The sequence below is a fragment of the Castor canadensis genome, chromosome 16 (assembly GCF_047511655.1).
Source record: "Castor canadensis chromosome 16, mCasCan1.hap1v2, whole genome shotgun sequence".
In the NCBI taxonomy this organism is placed as follows: domain Eukaryota; kingdom Metazoa; phylum Chordata; class Mammalia; order Rodentia; family Castoridae; genus Castor; species Castor canadensis.
This window is the reverse complement of record NC_133401.1, coordinates 59516304-59536828: the sequence shown is the minus strand read 5'-3', so window position 1 is coordinate 59536828 and position 20525 is coordinate 59516304. Positions and strand designations below refer to the sequence as shown.

The 20525-nt window shown below is 48.7% G+C and overlaps 1 protein-coding gene across 4 annotated transcripts in view; it reads right to left on the bottom strand.

The window, feature by feature from the left end:
- Positions 1-17004, bottom strand: part of Fat2 (FAT atypical cadherin 2) — a 75161-nt gene extending 58157 nt beyond the window's left edge. Inside the window, exon 1 of one of the 4 annotated variants that reach the window (XM_074057158.1) lies at positions 16834-17004. Coding sequence is in view for 1 of the 4 variants with exons in the window: in XM_074057157.1 (XP_073913258.1) it covers positions 39-76 (38 nt within the window). In the remaining 3 variants the exon portion in view is untranslated. Of the gene's footprint in view, positions 1-38; positions 219-16833 lie in introns of those variants that run through there. The other 3 variants (XM_074057160.1, XM_074057159.1, XM_074057157.1) reach the window with 3 other exon arrangements.
- Between the last annotated feature and the right edge of the window lie 3521 nt (positions 17005-20525).

The following is a 20525-nucleotide window of genomic DNA, read 5'->3' as shown; positions in this document are numbered from 1 at the left end:
GCATAGGGAAGCCAGCCCCAGGCAAAGGTCATACTCACCCCATCCCTGACGTGCCAGGAAGGGACCCCTGAATCATTTGGGGGCCCAACACTTACAAGATGGCACAGCTCCTGGAGTTGAATCCCCAGGGGAGATGGGTCCTTACCCCGGTCCCAGGTATATTTGCTCCGACTCAGTGAGCCTGAGCTGCACACAGCCTGCCTGGCAGCTCTGTCTGCCCTGCAGTGCAGGGCGCAGAGAGCTTCCTGTTCACCAGGTCAGTGGCAGAGTGGGCAGGCCCCAACAAGACACTGCACGGCTCAGCTCAGTGCAGCCTGCCAGGAGCCCTTAAGATGAGCTGGAGGGAAGAAATCAGGGCTAGGCTGACCGTGGAGGAGGGATGCCATGCTGAGAGAGGGCACCATTGGGTGGTACTGATGCTCACAGCTGTGTGCAAGGTGTGGGACCTGCAGACCTGACCCGCAGTTTGCTGAGGGAGGGCACTGGGTCTGAACAGTCATTTCCTGGTGCCTGGTCCGTACAAATGAACGTGCCAGCAGGTTGCAGAGGTTCCGTGGGCTCCCTGCACTATCCTTCCAGTCTCTGACATCCAGAACCACTATTTTGAAACATCCTACAAAAATTTAAATCAATTCTTATCATTTATCTGCTTTAATTTTTTCCAGTGGCTTCCCTTTCACTTAGATTAAAATCTAATCTCCTTACCGAGGCTAAAGGTCTCACACCAGCTGAGCCCTGTCTGGGTCTCCAGTTGTACCTCCCACCACTCTTTCCACAGAGCAAACACAAGCAAACTGGGACCTGCCTCAGAGCCTTTGCCTGGTATCCCTCTACTCAATTTCTCACCTGGGTGTTTCCTTCTTGTCATACAGCTTCCAGCTGCAATGTGGAGATCGGTAACTGGTACATGCCAGACTCAATAAATACTACTAGGAAAAGTGGAAGGTTTTGGATTTAGGAATGAATAAAAGTGGAAAGAGCTTTTAGAGATCAGCTCTTCCTTTTTGAAGCTGGGAAATGAAGACTCAAAGAAAGAAAATAACTTGCACAAAGTCACAGTGAAAAATAGAACCAGGTGCTTTTTTTCTGACTTTGCCACCAGAAAGATGTACTTATGACCTGACTTCTTGGGCTCCAGTACCGGCTCCACCACCTGCTAACTGTGTAACTTTGGGTCAATTATTTATCATTTCTGAACCTCAGTTTCTTCATCTGTAAGATGGGGCTGAGAGTATTGCCTCTGTAGGTTTTTATGAAGACAAAATAAGATTATCACAGTGCCTGGCACATAGAAAGCACTCAGTGCATAGTAGTTATTTTTAGTTCTCAACACCAAGCCAAATCAAAGCCTGAGTTGAGGGGAGGGTGGGGTCTACAGAACTCTCTGGAGAAGGTCCAACCTGCACCTCAGTAGAGCAGGAAGCCACTGGTGTTGCTCGAGTCTTAGCTTGCTGGCCCAGCTACCTCTCTTCTGGGAAGCTGCGAGCCGGCACTTGTCTGGGGCGGGGCCTCTTGCTCCTTCGCTCTGTGGACTTGGCGAGAAATCTTCATGTATACATTTGTAAGAGAGCACACATGCACACCCGAGGGGCGATTTTTGAATAATTGTGTGGGTACACTATATTGTGTGCAAGATAGATAGATATGATGTGATAGAGATATAGATATAAACCAAACTGTTTCCATGTAACTCCCAACTCCACTGCATAGATGTGGAAGCAGCAGAAGGTGGTTAAGAGTACTCAGACTCCCTCTGTGTGACTGTGGGCAAATGGCTTGCTCTCTCTGGTCCTGTTTAGCAAACACAGTTAGTAAATGCACATAGTCTGAGCACAGTAGGTGGCAGAGATCTCCTTATTTCCTAGCACATCCCTTTCCCACGGCCAGCCCATATGAACCTTTGGGTTTGCAGACAAAGACTTCAGACTTAGCCTCACGTCATTCCCGATCTGTTCTTGCACAGGCTGACCTGCCACTCAATGCACTAAGACTTTAGGAGGCCGTGATTCAGCTCAGCCAGCATTTTATCCCACTGCCCCAGCTTTTCAGGACCTTAGTTTTAACATTCAGAAGCCCAATGGTTATGATGCCAAGGCACTGAGAAAGTTGGAGTGCAGTTGTGTGGAGCTGGGCCAAGATCCTTCCTCATTTTGGTTTGCAATCTCAAGGGTCATGGGGTCATAATTGTCCCCTGAATGTAGAGATCGCCCCATCATGGGGGACCTACGCAGGATCTGCATGGCACCTGTGAAGAATTTGCACTCCAGGGAGACACACAGAGCTCTTAAGTCCCTCTAACTCATGCAGGTATGATTTTTGGCCTCTGTCCACTGAGGAATCTCCGTGAGATGTTACATGAGCCCACAGGCCTGGGAAAGATTTCTTGGCCTGGATCTGGCTACACCCTGCTCATCATTGAGGTCACACCCCTGGCCGGGCTCTCAGGAGGCCTGGGCCTGAGGTCACCTCTTCTCTGTGTGGTCTTGGCCAAGGGAGTAGCCCAAGCCATGCAGACCTCTTTCCGGCTTGTCTGTCAGGGCTGTGCGCGTTGGACAAGACTGGTGAAATAGACGGGGGGATTTCAAACCCCTGATCGCTTTCAGAGGCGGAACCCCTTTTCCCTGATGGAATGTCTTGGAACCCAATCTGTAAACAGATAAAAGCAGACTGTGCTGTTAGGAGCAAGGATGGGGCCTAGGCCACCCACAGGCTTGTCTTCCCCCTCCCCCGCCAGGGAGCACAGGTCTGAAAATGGGCTTGGTGGCTTCTAGGAGCCCCTCAAGAGCCCAGTAGCTGTGCTGTCCTAACGTTCTGGGTTCTGTCATAAACAGTTCTAAGACACAGGGAGAGTCACCAAACCGTGACTTTCACACTCTGTGATCTGTAATAGACCAGGTGTGGCATGCTGTGCATTTTAAGTTCTAGATATCTGAGACTGATTCATCTGTACTCTCATGAGGAACATGAAGGAATCCAAAGCCAAATCAAATTTCCACTAAGAGGGCTTCTACCAGATTTGTTGGAAATGTCAAGCTTTGTTTTGGCCAGTAAAGTTCTGTCTCATCCCTCTCAGACACAAGGAGCACAGAGCGGGGCGCCATTCGTTCTCACTGCTCAACATATCACAGACATAATGCTCCCTTGAACATGCCTGCCTATTACTCCCATTACTCATGTTAGGGAAACAGAGGCTTGCATGTCATGCCCAAGGCCACCTGGTTCAGTGGGGTGGAGTAAGGTTAGGAGGGGTTGGGCCTTTGAAGCAGAATATAAACTACAAGTAAGAGAATAGTGACATTCTAGGTACTTGTTGGTCAGGAGGTCTTAGTCACCAAAATAATTTTCCCTTTTTAGTAGGGAGCCATTGAAGGTTTTTGAGAAGAAACAGGACCACACTTCGGGAAGAGTAATCTGACATCCCATGAATGGGATTTTTCCCATTCATGACTTGCTCTGGTGTGGGCTGAGTGTGAACACCAGCTCCACCGATATAAGCCAATTGAAATTTACTTAATTCCTTCCACAAAACCTTGGATGAACACCTGATTCATTTGCCAATTTGTAGGCAGTCACTGTTGAGTTCTCAATAATAAAACAAAAGTCAAAGAACTGAGTTAAGTAGGAGAGGAATTGGTGGCTTAAGCCATCGACTGACTGAGTGGCCTTGGGAGGGCCACAGGACCTCTGCTGGGCCTCCATTTAACTGTCTCTAAAATAGAGATAGTAGTGGCTGCTCTTATCTACTCTCCAGCACTGCAGGAAAGATAGGTGACATGATGGGAGGAGGTGTGGTGAGGAAGACACACGGTATTAGGGTCAACAATGGCCTGGAAAATGGCAGCGTGGACCAAAAACCAGACCCAGAGTTGTCTCAGGAAAGATGTGTAACAAGGCAGGCAGACTTGAGATGAGGAGGGTGAGAACTAAGGAAGTCCTTAACTAGCACGTGGAGAAAGAGAGCTGGGACTTGCAGTTCTGATCTTTATTAGAATTCTTATTAGCAACGACAAAAATTATTCTGTCTGCTATCTGTATGGTAACCTGTAAGTTTAAAAAAAAAAAGAAGAAGAAGCTTCTGTATGCCTGATCTCTAGAGGAGTCATTTCTGGATAGAATTAAAAGTTAAGGAGGAGGAGACAGGAAGATTGGGTTCAAAGCCAGCACAGGCAAAAGTATGAGACCCTATCTTAAAATCAAAATAAAGCAAAAGGATTGGGGTTTGGCTCAAGTGGTAGAGCGCCTGCCTGGCAAGCACAGGACACTGAGTTCAAACCCACTCAAAAACAAAACACTGAAAAAACAAAACAAAACAGAAAAATAGAATCACTGGTGGGGTCTCGTGCTGACATCAGAAATCAAGGCAAACATATTACTTAGACATGGAGGAAATGACTCCAGTGCTTAACCCTGGCTCAATACTGCTGGGTTTATCACTGTGATTGCAAAACTAGCTGTAAGGTTGTGTCGACTGGTCAAGATGCAGCCTGTGTGAAGGCTATAAGGGATATTGAACTTGTAGAAGAAATTTCTTGTTATTGCAGAGATGGGGTTTTGGGGGGGCAGGGGAGAGAAAATAATGAATCCTGCTTATGCTGGTAAAAGATGGAGAACCGGTGCTTTGAGACGCAGAGCAGGACTGCTTGTGTGTGCTCCTGTTATTGGTGGCAAATATGGACTCAGAGAAACAGAGGAATGCACACAGAAGCTTAAAAAGTTAGGTGATGTCTGTCAGCTCCAATGCTGGCATGGACGCCACTCAGGAAAAGAACACTGTGGGCAAGTAAGGGGCATTTGATAGCACACCTTTTTAGAGTGTTTTCCCACACAATTTGCTTTCTAAAGTATGCCTAATAGTTTTGAACTTCTCAATATTGAGAGAAACTGGGACTCCTGAGCTCCTGCAGCCCTAGAAGTTTCAAGAAATGGCTTGGGTACACAGCACAGTTTTCATCCCCTTCCTAATTCAGCAGCATCCTCTAGACTATTTTTTGAATAATTGGTTACTAGACTATTTTTTGAATAATAATTGAATTCTTTATCATGTGTCCCAGGATCATCACATGTTTGAGGACACATTTTCAAGTTGCTAGTGATACTGTCATGGTGTCTTTGGGCCAGGCAAAAAGACAAGGGACTGTCCAGGGTCCAGGGGCCTATGAGGAACAGGTGAGGATGGATATGGGAGTTTGGAGCTTCTGGCCTCATAGCTCCCACCTTTTTACTAATCCCTTGTCTTTCTTAGAATGAACTGACGCAAGTCACTAAACCACCAGGTACTAGGCTCAGAATTGTAGGAGAGAAACATTTGGATGTGGCTGTGTTGAGGCCTGTGTTTGAACTGCTATAGAACATAGCAAGCTTGAGATACCAGCTATGTGGGAGCAAGATCTGATGGAAAGTAGAAAAAAGAGATTAAAGAATAAACAAAGAGAAAAGGAAGAGAAGAGAGAGCAAAAGACAGGCATCGAAGTACGGGGACACGTGAGGCTACTGCCAGTCATCTGGGTAACGCCAGTGTCTCTAGGAACCACTATGGCAGTGGACTCATCTGTCTGACTTGTCTCTAACAAAGACCACTGTGGGAAGGGTTTGACTTGTGGCGGCTGCCTCCTTTTGAATGCCACCAGCCCCCAAGTCTCCCTGACATGGAGTTTCAGCTCCTGTTCACCACTGGTGATAGGAGAGAAGCACACTAGGTGCCCACACCTCTACCAAACCAAGCAGTAAAGAGAGCCTGGATAGACGCATGTTGCATTGGGGTTGCAGACGCCTGACACCCAGAGAAATGAAGAGGCATGGCTGGGCTCTCCTCATCTCAGGATTGCCTGTATTGACCCAGGGTCTTTGCATCTGGAGCCAAAAAGTTCCCAAGCCAGAGGCATACCAGGCCCAGAGGGTTTGGAATGGGGGTCTTGAGAGTAAACAAATCCAGTCCCTTCCTTTCAGGGCTCTCAGGTGGGAGGGGTTTATAAGATCAGGGGCTGGAATTTACCAATTAGAGGCTTTGGGGACAGAGTGTCTCCCCTGGGGTTTAGGTTTGGACTCCCAGAGGGAAAGGAACTCTGGAACCATCAGAGCCCAAGTGTGGCTTCAGCAGGCTGGGCCAGCCAGCAGGGACACTTGGTTTCTCCACTATGCAGCAGCAGGGTAGGTGCTAGCCAAGAAAGAAGTAAGAGTACCCCGGTATGACAGGAGGTCTGGGCAGGGGGAACTGACTCAGGCTCTGGATCTGGGGGTGGCTCTTTGGGAGGGAGGATGGCTGAGCCCTGAATCATGAGATTGATTCTCTAGGAGCACTGGAAAGCTTCTTCCAGAAGAGGAACAGATGAGCATGTCACTAATGAAGGGGCTTCATGCAGTGGGGCACTCAGTATTCTCACCTCATTGATCCCGTGGAACGTTTTGCAAAAGGGCGAGTTTACAGGTACATAGACCTACATCTCAAGTTGGGTGACATTGGCTAACATTATCTCTAAGTTTATTTTTTCTCATCTTTAAAAGAGTCTTAACACCACAATGAGACATCTGCTAGGTTGGCTATTATCAAAAAGACAAAATTTTACAAGTGTTGGTTAGGATGCAGAGAAAAGAGAACCCTGGTACACTGTTGGTGGGAATGTAAATTAGCACAGCCATTATGGAGAACAGTGTGGAAGTTCCTCAGAAAGCTAGAAATAGTGCTACCATATGCTCCAGCTACCTCACTGCCAATCATATAACCAAAGGAAGTGAAATCTGTATGTTGAAGAGATATGTGGACTCCCATGTTCACTGCAGCCAAGATATGAGATCAACCCAGTGTCCATCAATGGATGAATAAAGAAGATATTGTCTACATACACAATGGAATACTATTGAGTCTTTAAAAAGGAGGGGATCCTCATTTTTGACAATATGGGTGAAACGGGGGGGACATTATATGCCAGGTACAGGACGACAGGCATGGCATCTCCTCATCTATGGGGAGAACCTACAAAAGCTCAAGTCATGGAAGCAGAGAGTAGAGCAGTGGTTACCAAGAGCTTGGTTCAGGTGGCAGGAATTTAGTCAAAGGAGGTCAAATTTCAGTTATACAGGAGGAAAAAGTTCAGAGATCCATTGTACAACATGGTGACTGTAACTAATAATGAATTGTGTATTTCAAAGTTACTATGAGAGTAGATTTTACCTGTTCTCACCACGAAAAAAAAATGTATGTGAGTTAATGGATGTGTGGAATAAACTAATTAGCCATTCCAGAAAGTATCCACATATCAAAACATCATATTGTACATCATAAATATATACATTTTATCTGCCCATTTTTTAAAAGGAAATAGTTTTTAAAGAAAATGGAGACAAACTAAACTCAGCTCAGATAATTGTTCTGAAGCTTGGACTAGGCTCGTATTAAATGTTTAGCACATGGATGGCACCTAGTAACTGCTAAATAAATACCAACTGTCACAATTTAAAAACTATCATTAGGATTGTGTTAACTAGAATGAAAAGAGCTGCTATGATAAATGCGAGTGGGGAGCCCTGAGACCACGCACTAATCAGTGTTGCCTTCTTCTGCATCTCCGTAATGTCCCAGGACTCCTTGGGGCACGGTTTAAAAATTACTATGCATCTAATCTTGATTTTGGCAAGATGGGAAAACTATGTCGAGGGAAGGAAAGGAAAGCAGAGAGGAGGGGAGGGGAGAGGAGGGAAGCGAGAGAGAGAAATTATTCTAAGTTACTTATATGTAGGTACGTAACTTAGAATTGGTACAAGAACCCAGGATCCCTGTCCTGGGCTTATTGCCCAGGCCAAGCTGCTTCTCCCACCGCACCTCTGTTCCCAATCTGGGGGTGCCTCAGGAACCCACAAGCTCATGACCCTCCTCCCAACAGGCAGGAGGACAGTCCAGGGAAAGGAACCTGGCTTCAGAGTCAGACCTGCTCCAGTCCTGCCTCTGCCTGCACTGAGGGGTGTGGCTTAGTCTACCCAAGCCTTGGTTTCCCCATTTGTGAATCGGGCCACAACACTTACCTCACTGGAGGATTGACTGAAGAACTCATGCAAGGAAAACGTGGCACAGTGCCAGGTGTACACGAAGTAGCTGAGGGTTATAGTTACTACTGTTAGAGTAGGTGCTCAAAAAATGTATGGAATGCAGGAATTCTGTGTGTGCGCTGGCCCTCATCATGCCCCCAGAGCCCCTGTGGAAGCAGCCCCTCCATGCACACACCCACACACACCTGTAGGTCTTTGTGACTTTCGTATCCTATCAATGATTTGCAAGAAAGCAGCCACTTACTCAGCTCAATATAGGAACAGGTGTGATCTCTTTCTGGGTTTACAAGGTGGCAGGAGGGTGAGTGTAAGGTGGTCAGAAGAGAAAGGGCACGAAAACCAAAAAGTAAAAATGTCCTGGACAAGAGAAAGGCTGGAGTGTAGTGCAGCGTTGGCACAGTGCCTGCCTGGCATGCACAAAACCCTGTATTCTAGTCCCAGCCAAAGAAAGGAAGGAAGGAAGGAAAGAAAGAAGAAAGGAAGGAAGGAGGGAAGGAAGGAAGGAATGAAGGGAGGGAGGGAGGGAGGAAAGAGGTAGGAAAAGAAAACGTTCAAGACACTCTACAAGATTTCATTTTTTGTGTTCTGACACTGACATGTTGGGTGACCTCTCTGGGCCCCATTTATGTTGCCTGTAAAATGGGGCCATTCAGCACTGTTCTTCCTCTATTTAGGACACAACACACTGCCTGCCCAGGAGCCATGGGTCCCATGGCCACCAGTGAAATGGGTGTCATTCCTCTTCCTTGGCCCTGTATAGCTGCTGGGACAGAAACTCCTTGCTCCTTCCGTGAGGCCATCAGTGGCCTGTGTCCATACCCAGCCAGGTTCTCTGTCTCCAACTCAGGCAACCTGGAAGGTGGGGTGACTGCTGTCAGCGCCACAGATCATGGTAGTCACATGCACAGGGGTGGGGTGGCTTGAATCTGAATCTTGCCTTGGCCTGTGGTGGATTGTGTGTGATCTTGAGCAAGTCAGGGGTGCCTGACTGAGTCTCAGTCTTTGCATTGTTAAATGAGTGAGCCAAGATATTCAGGCCATGTGCAAGATGAAGTAAACAAAGTGGTCTACTCAGTGTCTCATGCAGGAGCCCATATGAGGTGGCTGCTATGATGACAATTCAGGGAGTAGAGCTCCTACTTGTCTGGGGGTCAACAGGGCACCCAGTGAGAAAGTCCCTCACTTCCCAGGATCTCCCCTGGTTCATCCATCTGGTCTATCCCTCCCCTAAGCCATCACCAAATGATGCCCTGAGGATGGTGACTATGAAAGGCTCAGAGGCACACATGCCTGGTCACAGCTGGTGTTTATTGAACACTTACAACTTTATCTCACCGTGGCCCTATAATTATCTTCATTTTGTAGATGATATAAGTGAGAATCTGAGAGGTTACCTAACTTTCGAGATCACATAGCCAAACTCAGATCCTCTGTTGTCTGACAGTTACCTGGCCTATCCACGACGCCCACATGGAAAGAACAACTGGGAGGGGGTGGGGCTGTGCAACCCCTCCCCCACACCCTGGATCATACAACCGTGGCTCCGTTCATGCCAGCAAACAGATTCTCAGCAAAGGCTCCTTTTCCAGTTTTCTCTCTTGCTCTGTATCCTCCAGCCTGGCCCTGCCCAGCTGTCTGTCCGTCCTACTCCAGTGAGCCGGGCAGCCTAGGACAAAGCCTGGCAGGCAAGCAGGTCATGGCAGGTGGAGAGCAGCCTTGTAGCAGTGTGGCAAGACAGGCACCTCCACTGTTGGAGGCACCCAGTCCTGCTGCAGGGCTGGCTTAACCCAACTGCAGGACCAGAGGCTTGAGAGGGGTTAGATAGGACTTGGTAGCATTCTGATGTGACCTAAGGTTGCTGGGCTCCTGGCCAAGGCCCTCTGCTTCACATTCAAGTGCGCTGGGCTCTATCTACACTGCTTTCTCTTATTCATGGTGACTCTGGGCTCTGCCCAGCCCTCGAAGACACAGGACTCAGCAGATCTGCTGGACCATCTGTGTTCTCATCTACAAAGCTGGCCATTGAATTAACCAGTGGTTCCCACCACTGGGAATTCCCCCAAGGGGATGGAGGCAGGGATTAAAAATAAATATTCCCAGCCCCACCCCAGATCTATTGAATCAGAGTCCTGAGGGGTAGGGCTCAGGAATAGAGGTTTAGCCAGTTCCCTGTGAGGTGTTGGTGTGACTGGCTTTCAGGATCTCCTGAACAAGGAAACCACATCTTTCTTTAGGATCTTACATTCCACCAAACCTCATTTCTAAGTCAAAATCACCCCTGTGGCCCCATCCTAGGCCCCACTGAAGGGGGGGGGTGGATATTAAGGAAAGACTGAAGTCATCAAGAAGTTTAGATTCTCAAATGTCAGTGTGCTGAAAACCACAGCCTCAGCCTCAAGAGGTGTGATTTGGTGGGGCTGTTGGAGTAGGGGGACTCATGGAGTCCTGTTTTCCCAGCGGGTGGTCTACTGTGGCTCTTAAGGGGACACTGGCCCTTAAACAAAGCAGACAAAGTTTTTTTAAGGTCAACCAGAAGAGCAGACAGGTAAGGCAAAAAGACAGACCTGTCTCCCAAACCTGACTTTCACCTGGAAATCTCTGATTTCGCACCTGTCACCATCCATCCACATCTTAGACCCTAGAGGTAACTGTTTATCTTCCTGACAGCCCCATGAACCATGTTCACTTGCAGTAAATAGAACTGAACTGAAAAAAAGGATTTGACCCACAAATGCATACCTCATGGTCCAAGAGAAGTGTTCACACAGAGATTCCTCAGAAGGATAATTTCCAGAGCAACACAGCTCATCGTTACCAGCCCTCACCAAACAAAACCCCAGAATCCAGCAAGAGCTGAATGCATGAATAAATTGTGATATGGTCATGTAATAGAATACTATACAGCAAAGAAACTGAACTGTTGTTCTAAGGATCAGTACAGATAAATCCTGCTCACATAATATGGAGTAAAAGAAGCCAGGTATAAAAGAGTATATGCTGTGCTAGTCCAAGTGCGTAAAGTGCAAAATAGCCAAAACGAATCAATGCATTAGATTAGGATAAAGTTACTCAGAAGTTTGGAGGTGGTTAGTGATTGAAAAGGGCACAGGGGGTTTCTGGAATGGTAGTCGTGTTCTATTTGTTTATCTTGGAACTGGCTAGCTTCTGGAAAGTTCATTAAGCTGTGTATTTATGATTTTCACACTTTTCTGTATACACACTGTATTTCATTAAAAAGGCCTTTAAAAAAAAACTAGTAAAAGTCTTCAAAGAAGACTGTAATTAAAAAGAAGAAATTTAAATAAGAAAGGCACTCTGACTATCTGCAAATTGAATGGGGTATCATAGCTATGGGATCTTGGTCTCTTCCTGCCCCAGGAACCAGGAAGGAGATGGTTTCCAGAAACCAAGATACGGGAGCTGTGCCAGGTCATACCGGGGCAGTGGAAACCAATACTCAGCAGTTCTCTATCTTCCCACCTCCCCCTCCCCTGCCACCACTTGCCCTCCCAGGGGCAAGTCCCTTTCCCCTGGGCTACCAGGGCTAGTTGAGTTCTAGTTTATTGCGGTTTACTTCATGAGAATTTTCCTATCCTCAAAACAGTTTTCTGGTCCATTTTCTTATTTGATTCTCTCAAATACCCTATAAGGGAAAAAGGAGGACTTCTGGTTTTATAGATGGGAAGTCATTGAGGCCATAAGAAGATGGTCCCAAGACTTGTCCAAGGTCATACTTCTAGTAAGTGGCCCAGTCAGGATTCAGACACAAGGCCTTGAATGTCAAATCCAACATTCTCTTGAGTCACCATACACAGGTTCTTCCTGTCATGATGATGCTGACCACAGCACCTGGACCTTACTGGCCACTTGTGGATGTCTCAGGGCCCTTCAACAACCCAAGGAGGGGTCTTCCATTTCCATTTTACAGATGAAAAAGACTGAGGGTCAAAAGGGCCTAGTGCCCTGTCCAAGGTTAATGTCAATAAGTGTGGAGCATGAATCAGAACTAATAGTCTGCCCCACTTGAATCGAAGCCCAGTGGTTCCCAAAGTCAGCTAGACCTCATCTGAAGTCCCCCTCCCCCCATCCCTGTTGGTGGTGTTGGGGTTGGAACTCAGGGCTTTGCACTTGGTAAGCAGGGGCTCTACCACTTGAACCAGCCTTCCTGAAGTTCCCCTGAAGCTTATGAAAATATGTAAAACTTTCTAGGCTCAGAATAGGGATAAAGAATTTGTAATTTTTAAAAACAGCCTTAGACATTGGGAAGCTTGACTCTAAAGTAGAGTGTCACAGAAATATGACAGTAAAAACAAACAAAAAAACAACTGAAAAGTCAAGTTTAGGGCAGGGGGTGTGGCTTAAGTGGTGGACACCTGCCTAGCAAGCACAAGGCCCAGAGTACTGCCAAAAATAAGTAAATAAATAAATCAAGTTCAAGTTTACTTTAGCAACTTTTAAATTAACTCACTGGACCGCCTTACTAATGAGAGTTCTTCTAACCATGGTGCACAGCCCCTAAAGAAGGAGGCATTTGAGAATAGCCTAGCTGCTGGAAAAGAGCCATATTTGGTGAAGGGGCCATGTCTGGCAAGGGACACCAGAAGGGCTCCTGGTGGTCGTAACGTCTGCTTTTTGCTCTGGTTTACTACTGTTTGCATTTGCCTTCTAAAAAAGTCATGACAACAATTTGTGCATTCTGTTTTTGAATGTTTAAAAAGAGAACTAAAAAGTCATGTTGGTCATTCATCAGACACCACACCAGTTATCTTTACACAGGGAGGCAATGGGTAATGCACTTCCAAGGTTTTGCGATTCTAGGACTTGAGTTTTGCAAGATGCTCTAATTCTCTGAGTTAATTCCCGAGAGCTCCAAATCAATTATAGTCTTAAGGTCAGTGAGCTCTTACTATAACTAGACAACCTTAGACACCCCTCACAGTGGCAAAAGTCAGTGTCCAAGGCCACAGCCATGGAAAGTGGTCAGGCCTGGTCTGGCTCCAGTAGTCACATACCCCACCCTGGCACCATCCCGACACCAGCCCCACTCTTCCCCAGGCTGAGCTTCCAAGGGTTCAGAGTGGTGGGCGGACCCAGGGGAGGGGATGCCACAGGCAGAGGCAGCAGCTCTGATATGGGGCACGTGAGCACACGTGAGCCAACACGCACACACATGCTGATGTTACCTCACACCAGCGTGCAGCATCCTGCTCAGCCTGGCCCCATTGGCTGATGCTATGGGCACAAGAGCTGAAGGGAGATGCTGGGTCAGCCAGTGGGGCAGGGCAGGAAAGGAGAGATGCTGTGCTGCCCCCACCTTGGGTGGACCATGCCAAGACTCAGGAATGGAGATAGAGGGGGCAGGGAAGGGATTCCTCTCTTCTGCAGACTCTGAGCTGGAAAATGCTTCAACTCTCACCCTTTCGGGGGGAGATGGTTAGAAGTACACTTGTTAATCAATGAGTAATGGTGGAAGACCAGTCTCTGTGACCAGTTAACAGGGAAACGAAATAGTATCACCTTCTCTGACCCCACCCACAGACAGATGCACCTAGCCAGGCACTCTTGGACTTGAACTCCTTCAACATTCCTCCAGTGTTTAAAGCACAGGTTGTCCCACACTGGCAACAATGACAACACAGAAGGAAGCACAGAGGACATCTAAGGAGGCCATGCAGAGGAGAGGAGCAGGTATGGGAAAGGGGCAAGCCTGACAACATGCACAAGGACTCAGGAAACAGGAGTCCTTTTCTCCCCATTTGTGTCACATGCTCACAAAAGGCTCTCTGTGAGTGCACGCCGACCTAGGACGTTATCCCAAAATGAATGTGACTAGGCAAACGGATCAAAATCAATGGGTCACCTATAAAATGGGACCAATGACTCTTCAGGGGGCACATCTGCGGACTCCTGGGCACCCTTCCAATTGTACAGTTACAGATAACCGCTAACTCACTGGCAAGAGTGATAGAGTGTGCGTGCGTATGTATGTACATGCGTGTGCATGTTAGTGATGGGGAGAGGGGTCTGATTGATGAGTTTATGTCCCCCAGAGGGCAGTTTACAGCCCATTGATCAGTGTCACTGCTGATCCCTCCTTACCCCCTGGGGGGATGGAGGTGATTCGCTGGCCTCCAAGGCAGACCCAGCACCTATGTAACAAACAGAAACATCTCTGAACTGGCCAAAGGAAAATGAAAAGATGTGTGTCCTGCTTCTGTCTTTCTCCCCTGCTATGTATCCTCGGTCCAGTCACCCTAGTGACTAGTGACCACCCTAGTGAGGGGCCTCAGTGTCGCCCTCTGCATAATTCAGCACCCTTAGGGACCCATCCAGCTACCTAGGATGAGTCCCAAGCAGCAGCTCTCGTGTATGAAATAGAGATGAAAATGCATTCACTCACTCAAAAGACACATCATGTCCCAGGCACGGGGCAGGACCCAGGCACCAGAGCGGTAAGCAAGACAGACTCTGGCTCATATCCCATTAGCAAAGACAACATCAAACAGAATTCACACAAGGAATCATAACCATACTGATCAGCCCTAGCAAGGACGACTTCAAGGTGCTGTGAGGAGACAGCACCTGAGGAGGAAGAGGAGAGACACTGACTGATGACTGTGGGCAAAATTACTGAGGCCCCGTGTGTTGCACACATGACCTTAGACGCACTGCCTCACTTGGCTCTCTCGTCCATTCTCTGAGGAGGCAAGTAGGATTATTCCTGTTTTTCAAATGAAGAGACTGAGGATTTTAGAGAAGGGGAGGCCCAGTCACCTAAGTAAGAACACCTAGGATTTTCTTTAAACTTTTTTCTAAATGTCTGCATTTGTGCTTAAGTCAGAGCAATACTAGCAGTGAGGTTCCAAGTTAGCTCAGTTGGCACTGGGAACCTAGGAACCACGGAGGCCTCCAAAGACTATGCCTACCTCCCCCCCGCACCCCCAAAAGACCCTGGGCCCAAGAGGTACCAACCACTAGCTTTCTCTAAGGCTCAGCCCCTGCCCCTGGCCTCTCACACCTCTCCCTTCCTGGCCAGGGGAAGCACTGGTGCCACAGCTACCATGGAGCCCTGGAAGAGGGTCTTGCAGGCCCTAGGGAAGAATATGCAAGTGTGCAGTATGGTGGCCCCACTGCCACGGCCAGGCACAGAGAAACCAGTCACCCCCGCAATGGAAACCTGGCACAGCTGCCTTGTAGAGGCTGGAGAATATCAGTGTCCTTCTGCATCTGATTCCCTGTGGACCCCAAGGATTAGACACTGAGAGTCATGAAACCAGCTTCTCCCCAATTCACAGATGAGGAAACTGAGGCACAGGGAGCTAGCTGCAGAGGGGAATTGTCTATTTCACTCTGCCAATCAGGCTAGCCACCACCATGGGTTCAGTAGCTTCCTGTGAGCAGTCTAGCGGGTGTTCCATGCAGAGCCCAGCGGAGACCCAAGCTTGCCTCTCTTACTGGGATATTAGCCATTGAGCCCCTGGGATTCCTACTCTGCAAAACAGAGACCATCCTTCCTTTCCTACCCAGCAGGGCTGTTGGGCTGAATCAATTAAGAATAGTTCTTAGCAATCCTCCAACACCTTTATTTCATATGTAGAGAAATGTGCCCAGAGAGGTATGAGACTGTCCCAGGCCACACAGACTGTGAGTCACAGAGGTGTGACTAATGAATTCTCTTTTCACACTGCCTGGCTATGAGATCTCAAAAATTCCCAAGACCATGCGTACTCAGCACAGACCTAAGAACACATGGAAATGCTCAGTGAGCATTAGCTGTAATGACCATTAGGGGTGTCGCACACAGAGGGCAAGTTAACCAGCCCAGCCTCTGTTTCCCACTGGAAAAGCAGGCTGACGACTAGAAGAGCTCACATCCTGGATCTGTTTCTCTTCCTCTCACCTCTGCCCTGGGCCCAGGCATCAGCTCTGGACTATGGCAGAGCCAGTGGCAGCCTTCTGAGTCCTTGGCAAACCTTAAAGGCCTTGCCTTCCCCATAGTAGGGGCAAATAGCACAGCCCCTCCAGCAGAAGGCTAAACTTTGGCCCAGTGACTCTGCTCAGTGTTCCACTCCATCTCTCCTGCCTCCATTGGATTCCACTTCCCTCAGACGGTGCAGAGCTACTCCTACTGCACCCCACATTGGTGCCCCCAAAGCCTCTCAGGCTGCAGCTTTCCCCAGCCCTTAGTAACTACGCATGTACCCACTTTACAGTCAGGAAAGTTGAGGATCCAGTCGGCTGGGTGCATCTAAAGAACTGCAGGTGAGCCAGGGCTGACGAGGTTATGACTCTCCCTCAGGCCTCTGTCCTCCACACCATGTGGCTTTGTCCAATATGAGACCCCTCTGTCCCCGGATGCACACACACAAGACACCAGCATCTCCCTGCTCCTGACTGGAGCATTTTCCCCTGAAATGGTGAAGGAATTCTGCCCTACATTCCCTGAAGTCTTGTCCTCAGACAGCCCAAGCGGGGGATTTGTGTCTCCCAGGATGAGAGTCCAGCTTTCCATGTGCATGCAAATACGACCTTCCCCTCCACAAGATCAAAGTCCTAGTCTTGTCCATTCTGGGCCCCAGTCCTCAGCTCCCAGGCACAGCCTGCCATATCTCTACCATCAGTGAACATAGGGGATAAGGCTCTGTGTCCCTGTCCCCCTCCTACCCCTGTCAGCTCCTGGTTCCTTCTCCACCTTCCAGGAGCCCCCATGCTGCCTGCTCTGAGACCAGGTACAAGAATGGATTTGCCTGGAAAACCCTAGGCCCCATTCTCCCGGCCCCCACTAGTTCTTACCTGTGTCCTTCAGGTAGGGGAGGGCGCCCCTGAGGAGCGTGGCTGGCTGGAGCCTCTCTTCCAGGGCCAGGGTGAAGCCCTGGGGAGGGAGGGAGGTGCAGAACGCAGAGCAGGCGCTCAGAGCAGACCCAGCCCAGAGGCTGCTGAAAAAGTTGGAGTAGGTGTGTCCCAGCCCAGGAGGAGGAGGAGGGAAAAGAGGTGGGGGAATTGAGGCGGATCATCCCCTCCTGCCAGCTCCCTGTCTCACTGAGAGGGAGGGAGGAAGCCAACTGGTTTGTGGCCCAGAACTCACAGTGGGGAATCGAGTCATGGAAAAATGAGGGCTGGAAGGGAACAGAGAAATCAGGCCCATCTCCACTTGCCTTCTCGGTTTCACAGAGCGAGAAACTGAGACCCTAGACAGGTAGTGTTGTCCAAGGTCACTCAGAGACCACCAGGAAGCTGTAAAAGGCTTAGCTCTCTGACCAGTCTTCTCCCTGCTCTTCTTCTCCACTCCAGATCTGACACTGACAGCCACAGTCACCAGGCTTGGAGTCAGCACGTAAAGGTCTGGTGCTGCCACCTGCTATCTCTGCAGCATTGGGAGCTGTGGAATCTGAGCCTCAGTTTCCTTTTGTGAAACGATCAACCTATTATAGCTCTACCTAGCAGGGTAGTTATGAGATAAAGGTTGATAAAAGTCACTTAGCTGAGAGAGTCCCCATAAAAAGAAACTTCTTGTCATGGGGCTAAATGACGCTTGGGGATTTCCTCTGTACGATGGGATCATGGAAAGCCTTGCCTTAGAAGGCTGCAGATTTGTGTGATAGGTGACATGTGTAAAGTGCAAAGCACAGAGCTTGACAACTTGCTCTGACATAAGACATCTAAGCTGTGATGCATCAATGGGTGTCTCTCTGCTCTGGCTTCTCAAATGACTCCACCATGCACGCTGTGTGGAGAAGCAGGGATTTAAAGAAGAGAAGAGTTAGCTTTCCTTCCCCCCTTCCCCCTGCCACTGTCACCCACTGTAATTAGAGAGCCCGTTCATTTGCTGGCAGGCCCTCTGCCTACCTCTTCCAGGCACTGTCTGGGCACTGGGAACCTAGAGGTATGTGAAATTGTTCCTGCTTCACACAGCTGAAAACAACTCTGAAAGCATTCTGTCTAATTCCTACCTCCAGACTCTGGTCTTGAGGCCCCTGGGCAAGTGAGTCTTTAACTTTCATACTTCCAATGATAGGGAGCTTACTACCTCTCCCAGCAATCAGTTCAGGCTCAGCAATTTTACCTGATATTCAACTGAACAGCAGGCTGATGAGTGAGAATTCTTGTATTTTTGTCATTACTATTTTTATTATCAGCTATGTGCCTCAAAGCAAATGACTTAAATTTGCTTAGTCTCCCTTTCCTCATTTGTTAAGTGGGGTTGCAACTGTGCTGGGGCCACTCGAACACATCTGTGTTTCCTGCTGTGTGACAAAAACTGAGGTCTGGCTGGCTCTGTGGCTGGTTAGAAGTTTGGCTGGGCCCTATGAATAAGTGGAACCACTATGGTTCTGGGCTCATTGCTTATACAGGAGTTTTGAGGCTTGTGACTTTTTCCCAGCACTAAGAGAATTCATGCATGGCCTGCTGCAGTCACAGTGTCCCCAGTATGGGGCTGACCACAATCGTCAAGCAGGCTGCTGTGGTATTGCCCAAGACAGTCAGAAGGACGCCCTCACAGGAAGGCTCTCTCAGGTCTCCTTTTGTAAGCTGCCGTGGCCCTGGATAGAGGACCTAGGAGCTTGGAGTATGAGGGGGCTAACCCGGATAATTACCCACTTGGCTGGTTGCCTCCTGGTCCCCAAGTCTGGTGTGATTATGCATTAACCTGAGGAAGAGCGGTGGGTGGCCCCCTAGTCCTTTGACCATTCATGTGCAGAGTTGCAGGCTATGATCGTCCTTGGGGGCCTCCTGTCCAGACCCAGCTGGGCTCCAGCCTGTCCTGTGCAGGGACCGTCTGCAGCTTGCTGAGGGAGGGAGAGATGAGAACTGGGAGGGACTGTAGAACCCCATGAATGCCAGAATTTATTCCCTTTCTCAGCTCCCCTGCCACCCTCCACCTCTCCCCCTTCTCCCTGTGGCCCCTTTCTGTGGGGTCTTCTGGCTTTGTCTCCCATACACTGGGGAAACTAGAGTCTTTAGTGTCCCACAAACATGCTTGGGCTGGGCACTGGTGGCTAACACCTGTAATCCTAGCTACTTAGGAGGCAGAGATCAGGAGGATTGAGGTTCAAAGTCAGACAGGGCAAGTAGTTTGTGAGACTCTATCTCAAAAAAAAAAAAAAATCACAAAAAAGGGCTGGTGAAATGGCTCAAGGTATAGACCCTGAATTCAAAGCCCAGCACTGCAAAAAAAAAAATGCTTGGAACATTCCCTTCCCATAGCTTCCTAGACAGCTAAAAATGTCTCTTCCTGCTAAAATCATACCTATAGGCTGCTCTCCTCCATGAATACCTTGACTATGCCTCTGACATAAAAAAGAATTAATGAAATTAATAGATAATCTTTATGTCAGGTTCTCAACTCAGTACTCTGCATGGTGACCTCATTTCTCTGAACACCACCACAATGGACTAAGCACTATTTTCATTCTCTATTTTTCAAATGAAGAAGCTGACACTCAGAAAAGCTTTAGTTACTTGCCCAAGGTCGTGGGTCTAGATTTAGCTAAGATCAAGCTCTGTTCTGTCTGACCCCTCCTGGTAACCTCTGGGCTGCATTGCCTGTGCCTCTCTCTCCTCCCTGTGTGCTCTGGCTAAAGCTCCCAGTGGTCCTCTGCTTCACTTCCACTCCTGCTCTGTGCTGTCTTGTTCTCCTCAGGGTTGGTTCGATGTCTCACATTGCCTTTCATTGGCATTTCTAGGGAGATTTTAGAAATGCTGATGGCCTGACCCCCAACCCAAGCCAGTCACACTCCCGGGGGGTGGAACCCAGGCATCCGAGTTTCCTGGCACAGCACTGGTTCATTCAGTGGCAATCAGACACAAATCAGTGCTGCACAGGGTCATCTGTCCCGGCTGGCCCAGGGCTAGGGTTTCCCAGGATGTAGAACCTTTGGTAACCGAGACAGTCCCCGGAAAGTCAATGGTCAGCCATAGCCAAGGATGTCATTGCATTACTGCACCAGGCGTCTTGAGATAAGATTCAGTCCTTGGGGACAATTGGCTAAGGGACTGATTACATTGTCTCAACGTGTTCAATGAACATGAAATACAGCATTTCCTTCTAGGGCTGGACTGGTCCTTTCTGACATACTGTGTTCTCCCTGGGGCGGGTCACATAGCAAGATGAGAGTGTAACTGGGAGACCCTGCAGGTCTGTGGGTAGGAAAAAGTCTAGGGACCCAACTGTCAAAGGGACACGATGCCTTTAAGGAGGATGAAGTCATTGGGAGATGAGGCCACCTGGTTGCAGGCAGGCCAGACCATAGCAGAGAGGGAGAAGCGGAAGGTAGAAGGCAGGTGGGCCGTGGGGGCTGGGCCTGGGATGCCAGCTCTGTGGCTGACAGATGGGCCCAAGCAGGAGTGGGAACAGTGGGCCCTGGCATCACCTGGGGTGCCTGGGAATGTAATCAACCACTCAGCAGACCCGCTGGTCATGGGCATCTGGGCACCACCAGGCCTCCAGCTCATACTGACCCCCAGCCGGCTCTTCTGACAGGCTC